This window comes from Lutra lutra, chromosome 15, assembly GCF_902655055.1.
Source record: "Lutra lutra chromosome 15, mLutLut1.2, whole genome shotgun sequence".
NCBI lineage: Eukaryota > Metazoa > Chordata > Mammalia > Carnivora > Mustelidae > Lutra > Lutra lutra.
Window position 1 is genome coordinate 23,483,543 of NC_062292.1, and position 19,737 is coordinate 23,503,279.

General features: G+C 50.5%; 1 protein-coding gene across 1 annotated transcript; it reads right to left on the minus strand.

The window, feature by feature from the left end:
- Positions 1-114: 114 nt before the first annotated feature.
- On the minus strand, positions 115-17,618 carry TOR3A (torsin family 3 member A). Its single transcript, XM_047704636.1, has 6 exons — positions 16,692-17,618; positions 15,425-15,538; positions 14,296-14,561; positions 12,405-12,583; positions 1,443-1,567; positions 115-1,002 (listed from the first exon to the last, which is right to left on the minus strand). Exons 1-6 carry the CDS (start codon positions 16,948-16,950, stop codon positions 752-754), a joined length of 1,194 nt encoding a protein of 397 aa, XP_047560592.1. The 5' UTR covers positions 16,951-17,618; the 3' UTR covers positions 115-751.
- Between the last annotated feature and the right edge of the window lie 2,119 nt (positions 17,619-19,737).

Here is a 19,737-nt window from a genome sequence, read left to right on the forward strand (position 1 = left end):
GGAAGTGACCTGGCAGAGCTGGGGTCACCCCGTCCGCCAGCATCCGCCGCCCGCTCTTGGAGTTTCGGTGAGTGAGCATCAGGACCAGGTCTCAGTAAGAAAGCAGGCCGAGGGTTTTAGAAAAATACAAACTTTAATCTTTACACATGACACAGCCATGTCAAAGCGCCTTACTTAAATTTTTCTTTTAAATCTAAGAGAGCAAGTCTTAACCTCCACTGACATCATATATATTATAAAAAATTATTTCTCTGTGTACTTTTCCTTTAGCCTGAGGCTCTCTGCTGATCTGCTCACAGACAGAAGCTGCTCAGCTTCCCTCTGGGAACAACTTGAAAGCTAAGCCCCCAGCCTGCACACCTGAGGTGCAGCCCGCGGCAGCTGCTAAGCAGAATGTGATTCTCCCTTCCCTGTCAGGGAGGACCCTGTGACCTCCGGCCTCACGCCCAAGTCCAGGCATCTGTGGGCAAGAGTGGAGATGCTAGCGAGGCCTTGGGACTCAGTCTGGCCTGTGGCTTTCTCCAACCACTTGGCCCACGTTTTGGAATGTGGCTCTTTAAGGCACCAAGTGATAAAAAGTGTTGGCTCTGTTTCTGATTTAAGGCCTTCCTTTTTACACATGTTTTGTGTGTCAGTGATGGCTGGAGGCCAGCCTACCCCTCCTGCCCTTAGAGTCCCAGACAGTCCCGTGGCCCACCTCAGGGTCCCACTGGTGAAAGGCAGGCAGTTGCAGGAAGTCCTCCTCTAGCCCTCAAGGGAGGAAATAGTTAATTCTCTGAGAAATAGATTTGCAGCCCTGAGAAGAGAAGAGTTGCTCCTCCTTGGGGAGATACACCATCATCTTGGCAATTTGGTCCAGGGCTGCTTCTGTGTATGGGAGTCCCTGGCTCAGGAAAGCGTCGCGTGCGCACAGCCTCACGTGGCGGTACTCCAGTGGCAGGAAGGGGATGAAGAAGTCAATCAGGTTTTCCCTGACAAGACAGCTGTGGCCAAAGCCAGTGTCTGAAATGGAGACCAGAGTTACATGGTGCCCACCCTGGGGCTGACTCCAGCTGGAGTTTTAAGGTGTCCGTCCCCAACCCTAAAGCTCATGTCAGGAACTACAGAGCCACGTATCCTTTGAGGAAAGGCATGCCCCGCTAACTCCAAATCACTGCGTGCAGGTTTATGGTTTTGTTTCACAGCAGAAAGCAGGAGGTAGCCGGAGGCGTGAACCACTGAGCTCACAGATGCTCTTGCTCAAGAGCCACTGCCTGGGTTCCCAGGGCTGGGGCGACGACCGTCAAAGCCTTCTCAGAAAAACGAGTTTAGCTTTCTTAGACCGTCTCTTGTGAGGTGTTGTGAGGTGTATCCTCTGGGCCTTGTCCCACTCAGGAGCCCACATCCTAGCCCAGAGGGCCCCCCGACCCCCAAGCCGTCCCCAGAGGCTGGGAGCTACTTACCCGTGGACTCTGCAATCTCGGCCTGGAGCTGGGGCGCCAGCTGGTCCAGCTTGATTTCTTCCCGGGTCCCTCCGGCCTGAAGCAGATTCAGGACAGCTGCATTGATGGTATTGCCTCCAAGGTTACTGAAAGAAACAAGAGCTTGTGAACACATTTTATTCTTTTTATATTTAGCTATATGGACCACCGAGGCTGTGCATTAGTGATTGAAAGAATGGAGGTCAAGGGGCTTCTCCTCCTCCAGGAGATCTTGTCACAACCTAAAGTACAGAAGACACTGTCTTCCTGCCTCACCCCCTTTGACACACACAGGCCACTCGGGCAGGGCGCACAGCGATGCGATGATGTGGGATGGGATGATGTCCCTTGACCTCTGTAGGGAAGGGGATGCTTGTGATTCCAGACTGAGTGGCAGGTGCTAAGGGAGGAGCACCTAAGGCCCAGGGCGATGACTTAAGAGGGAGGATGAGGCTTCTGAGTGCAAACAGACTGGCCAGTGATCTCCAGACTAGGCAGCGTGTGTGTCCCGGCCTGGATGACCAGAGGGCTTGTTGGCTTCCGGGCCGGGAGCAGCAGAGCCCCGAAGGCAGGTGGAAGCTACCGTCTGCCGCACTCACAGAAGTTAGCTTATAAACCGAAGAGAACCACTGAAGGGGTATGAACGTGGGAGTGCAGGGTGGTGGGTTACCTGATTTGCTTTATCTCCTAAGAAGGTCATTCTAGAGCCACAGTGGTTGGACTGAAGAGGCAGGGTATTGTTACAGAAAGCAAGGCGGGAGCTTTCTGCAGCAGTCCATGTTCAGAGGTAGAAGGACTGAAGAATTAGTTTAGGAGGCCAACTGCCAGGCCCCTGTGACTGATGGATGTGAGAAGTGAGGGAAAGGAAGTCATCAAAACACACAAGCATTTGTCGGGAGCTGCCTGCTGTCCCCCAGCTGCTGACAAGTGGTGTGAATGTAGAAGAAGGGAATGGTAGGGACAGGCTAGGAAGGCCTAGCCAGGTCCTCTCTGCACACGCTGCAAGTGGCCATGATTCCATCAGCAGAGGCAAGACTGTCCCCTGCGAGGGGTTGCCCCACCCTGCGTTCCCCATGGGCAAGTGGAGGTGGACATGGGTTGGCTGGAGGGCAGGCAGCCAGGGAGAGGAGTTGGGGGGCACTTATCCAGTCCCCAGAGCAGGGACTACCATGCTCGCTGCTCAGTAAACATTATTTAACGAATTGCCGTGTCTGCACATTTGTCTACACCGTTTCCATCTCTCTCAATTTCTCTTCTTGTTTTGTCCCACAGCCCTTGTCTTCTTTCTCTTTGTAATGGACAGCTTTTATCTCAGACACTGGGCCCTCTCTCTGTTCACCTGCCCCAGTCTTCAGCTCCTCAGGACTGTCCCTCTTGGCCCCAGGATCGCTCTGTTCGAGAGCTGGGGCCTTCCCGGAGCACCTCTGTTCTCCACATCGTCACAGGTCTGCAGCTGCTGAGGGGTCTGAAGGCCCCTCTGGAGCCCAGCCCATCCCCTGGCTCTGGGCCAGGACAGCAGGTCCTCCTCCCAGCCCTTAGTCCTAAAACTCCAAAGGAAGGGGACTTCAGAGGCCTCTCCAGAACTCTTAAACCCCAACCCTAATTGCTAAGTCTTTCTTAAAGAGATGTAAACATTCCATTACTAATCTCTCAGCCTCAGTGTTCTCATTTGTAAAATAAGAAAATTGGACCAATTGCAGATTGCCCCTTATGTCACCTTAGGTTCACTGGTCAACAAATACACATTTCTACAGGACCTTTGATTCCATGAACAATTTATATTCATATTCTTTTAATTGTTCAAAGTCCTTCCTCTTCTTTCCCTGACAAGAGCCCGAAGAGAAGAGACATCAATCACCCTTTCACTGTACTGATTCACTGAGGACAGAGCTCTGATCTCTAGAGTTCCACAACCCTATTCCAGGAACATCTTCTAGAATGGTAGGGACGGGTGAAAGTCCTCTGTGTTAGTGGAGGCCCTCAAGCCTGGCGCCCAGGACTCCGCTGCTCCGACTAATGCTGGCACAGAGGAGACTGCGACGCCCCTCGCACCTCACTGCAAGCAACACGGTTAGGAGTTCTCTCAGGATTACACTGCTGGCCTTCACCAAATGTGACTTGTTCTCACCAACGGTTTGAATCAGCCCTGCTTTCCTTTCAAACACAAAAGAACTCCGCATAGGGATGAGGCCACCGCAGGCATCAAATCCAGAGACTCAAATACGGTCTTCCCAACCCATCCCTAGGATACAGACAGTCCCCAGCTTAGGAATGTTCTACTTGATAAGGGTGCAAAAGCAGTAAGCATTCAGAAGAAATCTCGCTTTGAATTTGGATCTTCTCCTGGGCTAGCGATGCACACGGTACGATCCTGACTCGTGAGGCTGTGCAGCAGCCACGCACTCACGGGGGCTGGCAAGTGACACCTGCACAATCACGCTGTTTCTGTCCGTGTGGCTTTCAGCCAATTACATGAGACAGTCAACACTTGGTTAGAAGACAGGCTTTGTTTGTGTTGGAGGATTTTGCCCACCTGCAGGCTAATGTGTATGTTGTGAGGACATTTAAAGTAGGCTAGGCAGAGCATCATGTTCGGTAGGTTAGGTGTGTTACATTTTCAACTTACAATGAGCTCATTGGGCCACAATCCCGCTGCAAACTGAGGAAGGTCTGTACCTGGAAACCTTCAGGGTTTAAAGTGCTGCTTTCTGGACACATGGGGGGAGGGGGGAGGCTGGTGTGGAGCTGCATAGTCAGCCTGGCCAGCCTGAGGACTCTGGGTGGGGTCCCAGGCCTGTCAAACTCCACGGACTCTCCTAGGCCGGGTCCAGGCCTGCCCGAAACCACCAGAACTGGACACCAGGTCCTCGTGGGTCCTGTCACAGGTGTGCGTCCTCCCCAAGGGGTTCCTCCTGGAGGGCTGGCATGGCCTCTCCATCCCTAGCAAGTGTGGGCCCCACAGGGCGGCTTTTCCCCAGGCCCAGCCACCACCCCAGCCTCATGGCTGCTCCCCCTAGTGACTGCCTGGCTTTGGACAGTGCACAGAAGCCAGGTCACTGGGGGAAAGGGCAGGGCTAGAGGGTACTAGGGCACTGCCCGCAGGTCAATGACCAAAATAGTACAAATGCAAATGTTTGCCCCGAGAGCACAAGTTCACCTGGGTCGCATTAGGAAATGCTGGTCCTGGCAAGAGTGAGGGCTTTCCAAGCTGAGACCTGAGCAGGAAGGGCAGCACCTTGGCATCACAGCTCAAGTCAGGGAAAGATCGGATTCTGTCTCTGCTTTTTTTTATATATCACCTTTGGGGAGGGGGGCTTCTGGGGGGCTCAGTCAGTTAAACGTCTGCCTTTGGCTCAGGTCATGGTCCTGGAGCTGGTGTTGGGCAACCTCCTCAGTAGGAAGCCTGCTTCTCCCTTTGTCCCTCAGCATGCTCGTGCTCTCTCTCACTCTCTCTCAAATATTTTTTTTTTTAAAGATTTTATTTGTCAGAGAGAGAGGGAGAGAGAGCGAGCACAGGCAGACAGAATGGCAGGCAGAGGGAGAAGCAGGCTCCTGCTGAGCAAGGAGCCCGATGCGGAACTCGATCCCAGGACGCTGGAATCATGACCTGAGCAGAAGGCAGCTGCTTAACCAACTGAGCCACCCAGGCGTCCCTCTCTCAAATATTTTTTAAAAAAAAATTAAAAAAAATCCCCTTGGGAGCACCCCCCCCCCCCCCCCGCAGCACTGCACCCCTCCACAGTGCACAGTTGAGTCCCATAAGCCTTAATCATAGAACAGGAAGGGCTTGCCGTCACCACACTGGAATCCCAACAGGCCGTTTCAGCTGGTTTCGTCTTGTGGGTCCACAGTGACACAAGCTCTGCCTCCATACCTGGCACCTTGACATGTTCCAGCTGGATGGAAATCCAGATCCCTATTTCTCTACCTTCACAAGGTGCACACAAAACTGAATGAAAGCCCCTAGTTGGCATGTATGGGCCTGTGGAAGGTGAGAAGTAGGTTGATGGGGAGGGAGCAGTGGGTAACCCTTCCACTCTGAGTGCAAGAACTTGCTTGTGAAGCATTTCAGGCTGAGCCAACAGGAACCCAAACTTGACCTCTAACAGATGTTGGTCAGGACTATCCCAGTTGGAGCTGCCACAAAGATAGGATTGGACAAGCTGATTTCTCAAGTCATTCTTTACAAAGCCACTTCCAGAGCACACAGGCAAACAAAACAGGTAACATATAATGGCTAAGGGATGAGTCCTGCATGATCAGGGTGCATCTCAGCACAGGTGTGAAAGCGTGAGCTTTTCATTCAACACGTCATACCCTAAGCTTAGAGCCAGTGACTTCCTCTCATGATCAGAAAAGAAACAGACCTTCCAAGGCTGGAGAAAAAACAGGCCATTTTGGACTTAGTGAGATACCATCCTCCAACTGGGTCTACCTTGGGAATTTTCAAGGATAGTTTGTACTTAATTTTAAATAAATGTGATGATGGTGGAGTAGGAGACCTAAATTTCTTCGGGTCCCAGGAATCCAGCTAGATAGTTGCAAGCCATTGTGAACACCTACAAACTCAACAGGAGATGGAAGAGAAGAAGAGCAGCAATTCTAGGAAGAGAAAAGCGAACACCTTCTGGAAGGTAGGACATGTGGAAAAGTGAATCCGAGGTGATACATGGGAAGCTAGACCATGGTGCGGAGGGCCAGCTCCCAGCAAGCAGCAGAGCAGCGGAGCACAAAATTGGAACTTTTAGAAGTTGGCTCCACTGAAGGATGTTGCTCCAGAGGCTAAGTGGGGAGTGGAGCCTGTGGGGCTTTAATGACCTGTGGGGTCATTAAAACACCAGGGGTGTCCGAGTGTGACAGAGCTCCCATGTATAGGAGCAGAGAAGCTGGCTGCCGAGATGGAGCCTAGGAGTGAGCTCTCAGCTCGAGGTTACCATCAACCATGATCCGAGGCACAGTCAACAAGTAGCAGCAGATCTGGGGAGACTCACCTTCCTCCTCTGGGAGGAGCAGCGCAGCAAGAATCTGCTATGGATGGGTCAACCAGGGAATTAAAGAAGAATTAAAAAAATTCACGGAAACAAATGAAAATGAAAACACAGCTGTTCAAAATTTTTGGGATGCAGCAAAAGCGGTCCTAAGAGGAATAAGTATATAGCAATACAAGCCTTTCTCAAGAAACAAATATACAACCTAACTCTACACCTAAGGAAGCTGTAGAAAGAACACCAAATAAAGCCTAAACCCAACCGAAGAAGAGATATAATAAAGATCAGAGCAGAAGTCAATGAAATGGAAACCAAAAGAATAGTAATAAAAATAAAACTAGGAGCTGGTTCTTTGAAAGAATAAGATTGATAAACCCCTGGCCAGACTTATCAAAAAGAAAAGAGAAAGGACCCAAATTAATAAAATCATGAATGAAAGAGGAGATATCACAACCAACACCAAGGAAATACAAATAATTATAAGAACATATTATGAGCAACTATACACCAGCAAATTTGACAACCAGGAAGAAATGGATGCATTCCTAGAGATGTATAAACTATCAAAACTGAACCAGGAAGAAACAGAAAACCTGAACAGACCCATAATGAGCAAGGAAATTGAAGCAGTAATCAAAAATCTCCCAACAAGAGCCTTGGGCCAGAAGGCTTCCGAGGGGAATTCTACCAAACATTTATTTTTTATTTTTTATTTATTTATTTATTTTTTTTTTTCTACCAAACATTTAAAGAAGAATTCATACCTATTCTCCTGAAACTGTTACAAAAAATAGAAATGGAAGGAAAACTTCCAAACTCATTTTATGAGGCCAGCATGACCTTGATCCCCAAAATAGACAAAGACCTCATCAAAAAGGGTAATTACAGACCAATATCCCTGATGAATATGGATGCAAAAATTCTCACCAAATACTAGCCGAGAGGATCCAACAGTACATTAAAAGGATTATTCACCATGACCAAATGGGATTTATTCCTGGACTGCAAGGTTGGTTCAACATCCGCAAATCAATGTGATACAATACATTAATAAAAGAACGACAAGAACCATATGATACTCTTTTTTTTTTTTTAAGATTTTATTTATTTATTTGACAGAGAGAAATCACAAGTAGGCAGAGAGGCAGGCAGAGAGAGAAGAGGAAGCAGGCTCCCCACTGAGCAGAAAGCCCGATGCGGGGCTCAAACCCAGGACCTGGGATCATGACCTGAGCTGAAGGCAGCGGCTTAACCCACTGAGCCACCCAGGCGCCCCCCATATGATACTCTTAATAGATGCTGAAAAAGCATTTGACAAAGTACAGCATCCTTTCTTGATCAAAACTCTTCACAGTGTAGGGACAGAGGGTACATATCTCAATATCATAAAAGCCATCTATGAAAAACCCACAGTGAGTATCATTCTCAGTGGGGAAAAACTGAGAGCTTTCCCCCTGTGGTTAGGAACACGGCAGGGCTGTCCACTATTACCACTGCTATTCCACATAGTACTAGAAGTCCTAGCCTCAGCAATCAGACAACAAAAAGAAACAAAAGGCATCTGAATTGGCAAAGAAGTCAAACTCTCACTCTTCGCAGATGATAGGATACTTTATATGGAAAATCCAAAAGACTCCACTCTAAAACTGCTAGAACTCCTACAGGAATTAAGTGTCAGGATATAAAACCAATGCACAGAAATCAGTTGCATTTCTATACACCAACAACAAGACAGTAGAGAAATTAAATAGCCGATCCCACTTACAGTTGCATCCAAAGCCATAAGCTACCTAGGAATAAATCTAACCAAAAAGGCAAAGAATCTGTACTCAGAAAACTACAATACTCATGGAAGAAATTGAGGAAGACACAAAGAAATGGAAAAACATTCCATGCTCATGGATTAGAATAAGAAATATTGTGCAGAAGTCTATGCTACCTAAAGTAATCTACACATTTAATGCAATCCCTATCAAAATACCACCAAATTTTTTCAAATAAATGGAATAACTAATTTGTATGGAACCAGAAAAGATCCCGGATAGACAGAGGAATGTTGAGAAAGAAAACCAAAGTTGGTGGCATCACAATTCCAGACTTCAATTACAAAGCTATCATCATCAAGACAGTATGATACTGGCAAAAAACAGACACATAGATCAATGGAACAGAACAGAGAGCTCAGAAATGGACCCTCAACTCTATGGTCAACTAATCTTCGATAAAGGAGGAAAGAATGTCCAATGGAAAAAAGAGAGTCTCTTCAACAAATTATGTTGTGAAGATTGGATAGACACATGCAGAAGAATGAAACTGGATCATTTCCTTACATCACACACAAAAATAGACTCAAAATGGATGGAAGACCTCAATTTGAGACAGGAATCCATCAAAATCAAAATCCATCAGAATCAGAATCCATCAAAATCAAAATCCTTGAGGAGAACACAGGCAGCAACCTCTTCGACCTCAGCTGCAGCAACTTCTTCCTCGAAACATCACCAAAGGCAAGGGAAGCAAGGGCAAAAATGAACTACTGGGACTTCATCAAGATCAAAAGTTTTTGTACAGCAAAGGAAACAGTCAACCAAACCAAAAGACAACCAACAGAATGGGAGAAGATATTTGTAAATGACATGTCAGATAAAAGGCTAGTATCCAAAATCTATAAAGAACTTATCAAACTCAACACCCAAAGAACAAATAATACAATCAAGAAATGGGTAGGGGCCCCTGGGTGGCTCACTGGGTTAAGCCTCTGCCTTCAGCTCAGGTCATGATCTCAGGGTCCTGGAATTGAGCCCCACATTGGGCTTTCTGCTCAGTGGGGAGCCTGCTTCCCCCCCCACCTCTCTGCCTGCCTCTCTGTCTACTTGTGATCTCTGTGTGTCAAATAAATAAATAAAATCTTAAAAAAAAAAAAAAAAGAAAAATGGGTAGAAGACATGAACAGACATTTCTGCAAAGAAGACATCCAAATGGCTAACAAAGAAAAGCGCTCCACATCACTCAGCATCAGGGAAATACAAATCAAAACCACAATGAGATACCACTTCACACCAGTCAGAATGGCTAAAATAAACAAGTCAGGGAATGAGAGATGCTGGTGAGGATGTGGAGAAAGGGGAACCCTCCTACACTGTTGGTGGGAATGCAAGTAGTGCAGCCACTCTGGAAAACAGTATGGGGGTTCCTCAAAAAGTTGAAAATAGAGCTACCCTACGACCCAGCAATTGCAGTATTGGGTATTTACCCTAGAGATACAAATATAGTGATCCAAAGGGGCACCTGCACCCCAATGTTTTTGGCAGTAATGTCCACAATTGCCAAACTATGGAAAAAGCCCAGATGTCCACTGACAGATGAATGGATAAAGAAGATGTGGTATGTACACACACACACACACACACACACACACACACAGAGGAATACTGTGCAGCCATCAAAAAATTGAAATCTTGCCATTTGCAACGACATGGATGGAACTAGAGGGTATTATGCTAAGCGAAATAAGTCAATCGAAAAGGACAATTATATGATCTCACTGATATGAGGAATTTGAGAAACAAGACAGAAGATCATAGGGGAAGGGAGGGAAAAATGAAACAAGATGAAACCAGACAGGGAGACAAACCATAAGAGACTCTTAATCTCAGGAAACAAACTGAGGGTTGCTCGGGGGTGGAGGGAGGAGGGATAGGTGGCTTGATGGCCATTGGGGAAGGTATATTCTATAGTGAGGAAAAAAATTTTTTCTCGGGGCGCCTGGGTGGCTCAGTGGGTTAAGCCACTGCCTTCGGCTCAGGTCATGATCTCAGGGTCCTGGGATCGAGTCCCGCATCGGGCTCTCTGCTCAGCAGGGAGCCTGCTTCTCTCTCTCTCTCTCTCTCTCTGCCTGCCTCTCTACTTGTGATCTCTGTCAAATAGATAAATAAAATCTTAAAAAAAAAATTTTTTTTTCAACAAATGTGTTGGTCTGAAAACTTAATGCCCTTTTAAGAAGGGACTCACAGTATGACAGTTATATTCCAAACTATATTACAAAACCACAATGATCAACACAGTATGGTACTGGCGTAAAAACACACATAGATCTTTTGTGTCTTGGGACAAAATAGCCCAGAAATAAACCCATGCACATATGGTCAATTAGTTTATGACATAGGAGCCAAGACTAGACAATGGGGAAAGGACAGTCTCTTCAATAAATGGTGTTGGGAAAACTGAACAGCCACATACCAAATAATCAAACTGGACCACTACCTCACACTGTACACAAAAATTAACTACAAATGGATTAGTCTTAAATGTGAGACCTGAAACCGTACAAGTCTTAGAAGAAAATAGGCAGTAAGCTGTCTGGCATCAGTCTTGGCAATGATTGCTTGGATGTGACACCAAAAGCAAAAATAAGCAAGTGGGACTATATCCTAAAAAGTTCTGCATAGCAAAGGAAACCAACGAAATGAAAAGGCAACCTACTGAATGGGAGAAAATGTTTGCAAATCATATATCTGATAAGGGTTAATATCCAAAAAACATAAAGAGCTCATACAACTCAATAACAAAAAATAATCTGATTAAAAATGGGTAGAGGATCCGAATAGACGTTTTTCCAAAGGAGGCATACAGATGAAAAAGCACTGAACATCAGTGTCATCAGGGAAATGCAAATCAAAACCACAATGAGATACCACCTCACATGAGTGAGAAGGGCTACAACCAAAAGACCAGAAATACCAAATGTTACTGAGGATGTGGAGGAAAGGGAACCCTTGTGCCCTGGGGTGGGAACGTGACTTGGTGCAGCCACTGTGGGAAATACTATGGAGGTTCCTCAGAGAGCTAAAGGTAGAATTACCCTATGATCTAGCAGTTCCACTTCTGGGGATTTATCCAAAGATAATGAAAATACTCAAAAAGATAATATACATGTCTCCATGTTCTTTGCAGCACTGTTTACATTAGCCAAAATACGGGAACAACCTCAGTGCCCACTGATGGATGACGAAAATGTGCTACACACACACACACACACACACACACACACACACACACACACAGGTATTATTCATAAAATTCCATAAAACATGATGAAATCTTGCCATTTGCAACAACAACCCTGACAGCATCATGTGAGATCAAGTCAGAGAAAGACAAATTCTGTACGATCCCACTCGTACGTGGACTCTTGGTGACAAGAACAGCAGCGAACCAAGCTCACGGATACCGAGAACAGACGGCTGGTTGCCAGAGGCGGTGGCGGTGAGGAACGGGCAAGGCTCAGAGCACAGCGTGGCTACCGTGGTTCACAACGCATCGCAGACTGGAAGCTGCTGAGGGAGCAGATCACAGTACTCATCACAGGACAAAAGTTGTGTACTTATGTATGATGACGGTGTTAACCAGACTTACTGCAATCACTGCGCAATATATACAACCAGTGAATCATGTTGCACACCTGAAACTATGCTGTCAATTATAGGTCAATAAAAAAGACCCAAAATGCCCTTCTAGGAGGGGAGGCCTGGCGTGTGAGCTGTCTCTCCCCGAGGAGGCTACGTATTCTAGGGAGTCCGAGGAGAGCCTCACCGCCCTAAGATAGCCATGGAGGATGGGGGTGGGGAGGAGAGACGAGGGACAGCTGCTCTTCTTCATCACCCATGCCGGTGGTGGTGGGTGAGGGGTGGGAGGTAGAGTCTTTCCAGGTGCCTCAGTGGTGGAATCAGGGCAGGACCCGGGAGACTATGGCCCCCCACCATTGCTACCACCCAAGCAGCGAGGCTTCTGTTTCCTCTGCTGGAGTGTGTGTTGGTTTCCCTTGTGGAGAAGGGTCTGCGGCCCAGGGGAGTGTGGAAGCCTCCCCTCCCCCCATCAGCTGACTCCCAAGCGGCACCTGGGCCAAGTCCTCCCTCCCCTCCTCCAGCCCTCCTGACTACTGTTCCTCAGACCTTACCTGAGAAAAAGAAAGATGGTTTTCGGGGACTTGACCCTGTGGTTCTTGGGGGTCTGGTGCGCCAGGTGTGGCCCAAGGGCCTCTAGCAGTCCTGGATGTAGCTTTTCAGCCTCATCGAAGATGAACAGGGTCTGGTGGCAGCGCTCCTGTGTCTCCTTGATCTCACTTGTTAGCTTCTCCTGCACAGAATACAGGGAGCTGCCGGGAGCTGGGGAGCAGGGCGAGGCCCAAACTCATCCTTCAGCCCTAAGGCTGCGCTTTGGCGTCTGCAATGCATCACGGGCTCCCACCAGCTGCCAGTCCACACTTCTGAGGGTGGGGCTAGGGCCCACACCTCTGATGAACTTCCCAGGTGATTCTCATGCACCCTGAGCTTTGTGGAGAGGAAGAGGGCTGGCCTGGCCTTGGGAACAGGCCCCAGCCTGCAACCTGCGTCCTGTGTTCCAGGGTGAGGTCCCATCCCAGAAGGAACCAGTCAGCCTCCCTGGGGATAGGAGTCAGGCTCTAATATTGGGGAGACAGGCACAGCAGGTTCACGTGCCCAGAGGCGGCCAAGTCCCCTTACTTGAACTCCCGGGAGCAGGTGCTCACTAGTACCCAGGCTAGACAGACCTCAGGGGAGAAACCTGGGTGGGACCTGTCTGGGACTCAGCCAACTGGCCCTTGGGGTACCCCACCCCTAGCCAGAGAGTTGAAAGCCCTCTGCAGTCTTCACCAGGAGAATAGGGCCAGTGTCCACAACAGGTGGGTCTGTCAGCAGAGGCCCCCTCCATCTACCTCTGGCCTCCCCAGATTCTGACCTCAGACCCGTCTCCCTAATATGTGTGTGTGTGTGTGTGTGTGTGTGTGTGTGTGTGTGTGTGTAAGCGGAGAGTCACAGCAGTTCTGCCACAAAGCCGGTTTGTTCTTTCTGCGAAGCCCTGGCAGACTAGCCACCAGCCACCAGACCTTAGGACACTTCACCTCTGCCCTCCAACACTGCACTGAAGCGGCAGCTGACTCAGCCATCTCTATCCTCAGAGACTTACGTAATCTTCCCAGGTTAACACACTGCAAAGAGTGGAACTGAAAGCCAAAGACAGATGTCATGCAGCAATGACATGACATTTTGTTCATCATCTGGCTTATCTGAAATACTACATGTCTAAATGGAAGAAACCACAAGAGCAGAGCGGCAAGGACAATTTTTGTCCCACTGATTGTTTGCAATTTGGGGAAGACATGGAAAATCTTGTATGATATGCCTCCTTAAAAAGGGGGAGGGCAGGATATGGGCACCTGGGTGGCTCAGTCTGTGAAGCACCTGACTCTCAATTTCAGCTCAGGTCATGATCTCAGGGTTGTGAGATGGAGCCCTGTGATGGGCTCCATCCTGGGCATGGAGCCTACTTCAGATTCTCCCTCTCCCCTCCCTGTGCCCCACCCTCCCCAAAAAGCAGGATCTGCAACTTTCTGTCCAACGTTAATCACAATGACATAAAACCGGAAGGAAGCACAAAATGTGAACTGTGCTTGTGTCTGTGTGTGGAGATTCTGATAAAGTTTTTGCTTTTGTCTGTTCCACATTTCCTGCAAAATTCCCACTACTTCAAGAACAGACAACCAACACTGGATCCTCTGTTTAAGCTCGGTGTGCAGCTGATAAGGAGACAGAGCTCAAGATGCATGGTGTTTGAGGATCAGTCTTTCCTCCACATGCTCAGGGCCCTATCTCTGTGGAATGGTGTCACCAGGGCCACCAACCCCCACAGCCAGCCTTCTCTGAGGCCACCTCCTTGCAGGGAAGGGCTGACTTCAGGCTTTCCATCCCATTCCAGAAGCCTGCTGCTCAGGTTGTCAGAGCCTCGTTCCCGTCCCACCGGCCCAGGCCCCCAGTCCTGCCCGGCCTCACCTTGTAAAGGTCCATGTACTTCGGGTGAGGAAAGTGTAGGGTGGCGATGAACGTCTTGACGCAGTCGCTCCTCAGCCCATCCCGGTACAGGTTCTCTGCCAGCAGCCGCGCCACAAAGTTCTTGCCTGTACCGGACCAGCCGTGGAACGACAGGGCCAGGGCCTTGCCTGGCTGGGGCAGCTCCAAGTAGCCCTTCACCGTGGTCAGGACCAGCTCCCGAGCCAGATGCTGGCCGTGCAGTCGCACACTTAGGTCCGATTCCAGGCCTGGGAGGGGGAAAGAGGCAGCCATGGTGAGGTTGCACAGATGTGGTGCCCCCTAGGCTCAATGATAGCAGGGAGACTGAGCACCTCTGACATCTCCGAGGGGGGTGCTGGGGGGGGTGCAGCGGGGATTATCTGGCCTCAGAATAAGAAACCACTGGACAGACCTGGCAGCCCAAAGGGATTCAAGGGCCATTTTCAAAGGGTTTGAGAAATCAAAATTGAATGTAGAGAGAGAAGGGAATCACCCTGAAGGTCCTGAAGACACCCCAGAACGGTTGACAGAGGGCGGCTGGATGGCTCAGTCGGTTAAGCATCTGCCTTCAGCTCTGGTCATGATCTCAGGGTCCTGGGACCAAGCCCCCTAGGGGCTCCCTGCTTAAAGGGAAGTCTGCTTCTCTCTCTGCTCCTCTCCCCACTCGTGCTTGCACCTGCGGGAGCACGAGAGCTCTTTCTAATACATAAATTAAAAATCTTAAAAAAAAAAAAATAAAAATAAAGAATGGTTGGCAGAGTCCTGTCTGGAGGAGGAAGTCCATCCCCATGCCCAAGAAATTGCTCCCACCCAGAGATTTCGGGAACCCCTAAGTGCTTTATGGAGACAACCTCACGTGAATAAATTCAGTTCAGCAAACACTTATTGAGGGTGGCTAGTATGTTCAAAGTCTTCTGTGAGGCCTTCCTTCCTTCCAGCCACGAGATCACAGGGTGTGGAGAGGGGTTCTGGGAGTCACGGCAGAGACAGGGAGGCTATACTGTCAGCTGTGGGCAGGATGATGAAGGGTGCCTTGCACCCTAGCCATTCCCCCTGGACTGCCTCTCCTCCCCAAAGATCCCCAGCCCCTCAGGGCCATGCAAGGTGCTACCTGTGAAGTTGTTGGAGATCCTGCAGTCCCCGCTGTCGCAGCAGGCCTGGAAGCTGCAGTACCACGAGGTCAGGATGTCCAGGTACTGCTGGCCCAACAGGGGAAGGCTCCAGCCTGGAAAAGAAGGGAGCTATAAGACGAGGACAGAGCCCAGGGCCATGGGGAAGGTAGACACGGTCTCCCTGCAACCAAGCAGAGAGGTTCTTCTTGTCCTTGGTCCTCCCTCCAGAGCTGCTCCTCACTGCTCTTCCATGGGCCTGGCTTGTGCCTGGCCAGGGAATGGGCTGGAGGGGGCACCTCCAGCTTGTAGGAAGTCGATGTCCTTGTTATGGATACAGCTCCAGCAAAGGTTCGATTTGTTCAACACATAACGCCTTTGCCAGAAATGTAAGAAAGCCAGAGCTGCCCACAAGGAGTTCGTGCCAGTCTAGCAGGGAGACCAACAGCAGCTGGTGACGCTCATTCTGCCTACTTGCTGTGAATTCCAAAGCCATGTGATTACTGCCAACCCCAAGGGCCTCTCAATTCTTTTGTCAAATGTCAATTTGGACAGACCCAGCACTAGCAAAACCACAATGAAACAAAGCCCAACCACTGGGACTTCGAAATCTTTTGATTTCAATGAAAAATGTTCACAGTACCATTGTAGGACTATCATTAGAATAGCATTAGGGACCTAGAATTTTCGACCCAGACTGCAAGGAGCTTCAGAGAGCATCTGGTCCATAACAGTAATGTGACAGATAACCCCGGTGCAGAATTTGTCACTGACCAGCGGGAGCCAGAACACAGGTGTGGGGCTCTCAGCGGCAGAAGAGAGAAGGGACTGGGGTCGTGTGCAGCCCGGGACTCTGCTGAAAGCCCAGAAGAAGGCGGGAAAGCAGCTCGACGGTGGACTGGGAGACTCAAGGAAGTGTGAGCTGTCTGGAGGGGTCAAGGACGGGCGCCGAGGGCAGGGCAGCCACCCAACGAGTCCCCTCAGCAGCCCCGGGGCCCGTCCGGGTGCATCCGGGGGAAGGAGATGGCCTTGTTATGGATACAGGCCGGGGATGCGGCCCAGTCCCCAGAGGCACCCCTGCCCGAAGCCCGGGCCGAGGCCGGGCGGGGCGGGGCGGAAGGGCGGGTAGCCAGGGCGCCTACCTGATGGCCGCGGCCCGACGGCCCGGACACTGGCGTCCGGCTTCCCCGGCCGGCGCACGTCCCCCCGCCGCCCTCAAACTCCCAGCCCCGGAGCCGCGGCCGGAGGACCCCGGGCGGCCGCTCTTACCCAGGAGCCCCGCGCCAGCCTCCTCGGCGCGCTCACAGTCCTCGGGCCACACGCGGCAGCGCAGGAGCGCCCAGTACCGTCGGGAGAGGGCCGCGGCCGCCCTCAGCCGCTCGCGCAGGCCGCGGAGGGGCTCCTGGGCCCCGTCCGGCGGGCTCGCGTCGTCGCCGGGTTCCGGCGCGCCCGGGCGCGGCAGGAGCAGCAGCAGCAGCAGCAGCAGCAGCAGCAGCGGCGGCGGCAGGCGCAGGCGCAGGCGAGGCATGGCTCTCCCGCCGCCGCTCTCGGTGGTGCCGGGGCGGCGGGCGGGAGCGGCCGGGGGAAATGGGCGCCGCCGCGGGAACCGGCGCCGCCGCGGGAACCGAGGTCCAGGCCGGCGGACCGAGCGCACCGCGGGGCCGCCCGCAGGCACCGCCCACCGCCGGGGCTTGCTTCCGGCCGCGCGTTTTTCTGGGGAGCCTGAGGAGGGGCGGCCACCCGGAGAGTCCTCTCGGCGGCCCCGGGGCCCGGCGGAGGCCGCCCCGGTAAGGGCCCCCGTCTAGGCCTTGCCCCGGCGGCGGATGAGCCCCGGGCCGGCTCGCAGCGTGTCGCCGGGAGCCGGAGCCGGGGCGGCGGGGTGGAGAGAGGCCCTTGGGAGGCGGGGAGCTCCTCCACCCCGGGAAGTGAAACCGCTGCAGGCAGCGACAAGGTCTCCACAGCTGGGAGTCCGCCCGCCGCGAGCGGAGGCCTGAGGGCGCCAGGCTGGAGATGCTCGGCTTCTGGAAACCCTCGTCAGGGACACTCCACTGAAGGAAGTTCGGCGACACTGTGGGCGCTCTCTTGGCTACGCTTGCAACTTTCAAGTGCTTGTGACCTCGAGCCGCTCCTCAGATGGCACTGGCAGGACTTGAGGGCGCCTTTCCTCCGGGACCCCGTCTCCACAGCATGAACCTGCCACCTACCTGCTTGTCGGATTTCAGAAGACCTTAATGCATTTTTCAGAGTCACCCGAGTGATGGAAGCCACTGGCCTCACGGGGCTCTCTTGCCCTTGGAACAAGGTGCTGTTTAGAGGTCGTGGGACTCGACTCATGAACGGCACAGGCTCGCTGGCTTTGAGGTTGGGTTGTGCAGGCAGTAAGGTGAACCCCGGCGCCAGGCCTCACAATGTCCGTCTCTCAGATCACTCAGCGCACCGTGTGCTCTTTCCTCAACAGCTCCTCACATCTGCCCTCTCAGAACAGCTGCAGAAATCACCCGAGCACCCGTTACCACCACAGTTACACTGGGGCACACTGTAGGTCTCAGCCACTCAGAGTGATGGCAACACCGAACCCAAACCTCCCACAGGGCAGCTTCCCCAGCCCTGCTCCGCGCGCAGGCAAGCCCGGGAAACCTGGCACGGACCCTTGACAAGGAACACACCTTTATGCTTATCCGGAAATTGAAAACACGAACTCAACCAGTGAATGAGCCTGAATGCCAGCCCAGTAGGGCCTCTACCATTTCCTCTGTGTGACCCGGGGTATTATTTGCCCTAGGCCTGATGCCCCACCTAGAAAATGGCGTAATAAAACAGTCACTTGACTGGGGGCCATGAGCGTTAGTGAGCTCATTCAGTTTACAAGTGAATTTATGGTGATAAAATTACTAATAGTAACACTGGTTTCCTTAAAAAACCCCAGTTTTGGGACTGTGAAAATAACACTCTCTACTGTTAACTTTCATGTAGGACTAACTGCTAATTTCTGAAGTGTTCTGATTTGAATTTAGCATTTAGTGGCAAATAAAGTAGGCAGCTGGAAAGTTCTTGGACAAATATCTTGATTTCAAGAGGACATTTTTTTCCCTAAAAGTAAAGGTAAACGTTTTTTTTTTTTTTTTCACCTTTGTCAGTTCCACACGGAAACAATGGATCCAAGCACCAGTTTTTAGACAAACCTCAGATTTCAAAAAAAACAACATATCGTTCTCAGGGCTTGGAGGCAGTTGGTTCCAAGGTTAGGAACGAGATCTCATGGAGGATGGAGACATCTAGAGGCTGTTGTGAAAACTACAGGCCGCCATGATTCCTTAGCCGGCAAACCCCTCTCCAGGCTACTGAAGTGTGTGGTCCAGGAGCTTGTTAGAAAGGCAGAATCTTAAGTCTCAAACCCACTCAATCAAAATCTGCATTTTAACAAAGTCTAAGAGAAAAACGGGCATACAAACCTATACTGAGGTCATCAACATGGCACCAAGCTTTGCCACGAACCTCTTCTCAACCCAGCTGGAGGCAGACGGAACTTTCTCTGCCCTGAAAACAATCTCTGAGTAAAAATCAAGCCTTTATCTCCAATTACACTTGGCATGTAAAAAGCAAATTCTGAAAACATAAAATCAATGTTTCACAGCTCATCTATACACTGGTGGCTCCTTTATTTAATGTTTATACTAAGGAGCAACTAAAACAACACAGTGGACTCAGAGGGTCCTTTCAAGAGACGGGGCACGCCTGATGGAAACCTTTCCATGGTTTCCCACACCCCTGAAGGAAACTAAACGGGGCGCAGGCCCAGGAGGCTGTGTACTTCAGAAATCGGGCTTCTACCTACAGGGCAGGCCTAGCTCACTCTCCCCTTCTTCCATGTGGGTTCTGCCTATCTCTCACCCTCCTGACCCCCCGGGATTCGTTCCTGCTCTGATTTCTACTGTAATTCATTGACATCATTCCTGACACACTTGGTGCTTCAGTTTCCTTCTGTTGGGACCATCCGTTCTCGAGGGGACTCCCAAAGCCCAAATGTCTCCCGAAGACCAAACATGAACCCTCCCTACTCCCAGCCGCCTTTTCCGAGCTTTAATACCAGTCCTTCTGATATGCTTGAAAAGCAAACAAAGCCTGAATTTATCTGAAAAAGGATCACTGAAGAACACGAGGCTGCAGCCTCCCACCAGTATTCAAGTGCACGGGACAAAAGGTGGCACAAACAAAAGTGTGACAAAACAAGTAAAAACTCAAGAAAGTCTGCTTTCATTGTCTAGCTGGGGTTTATGATGCTGGATTTCTATTTCAAAAGTTAAAAAACTGGCTG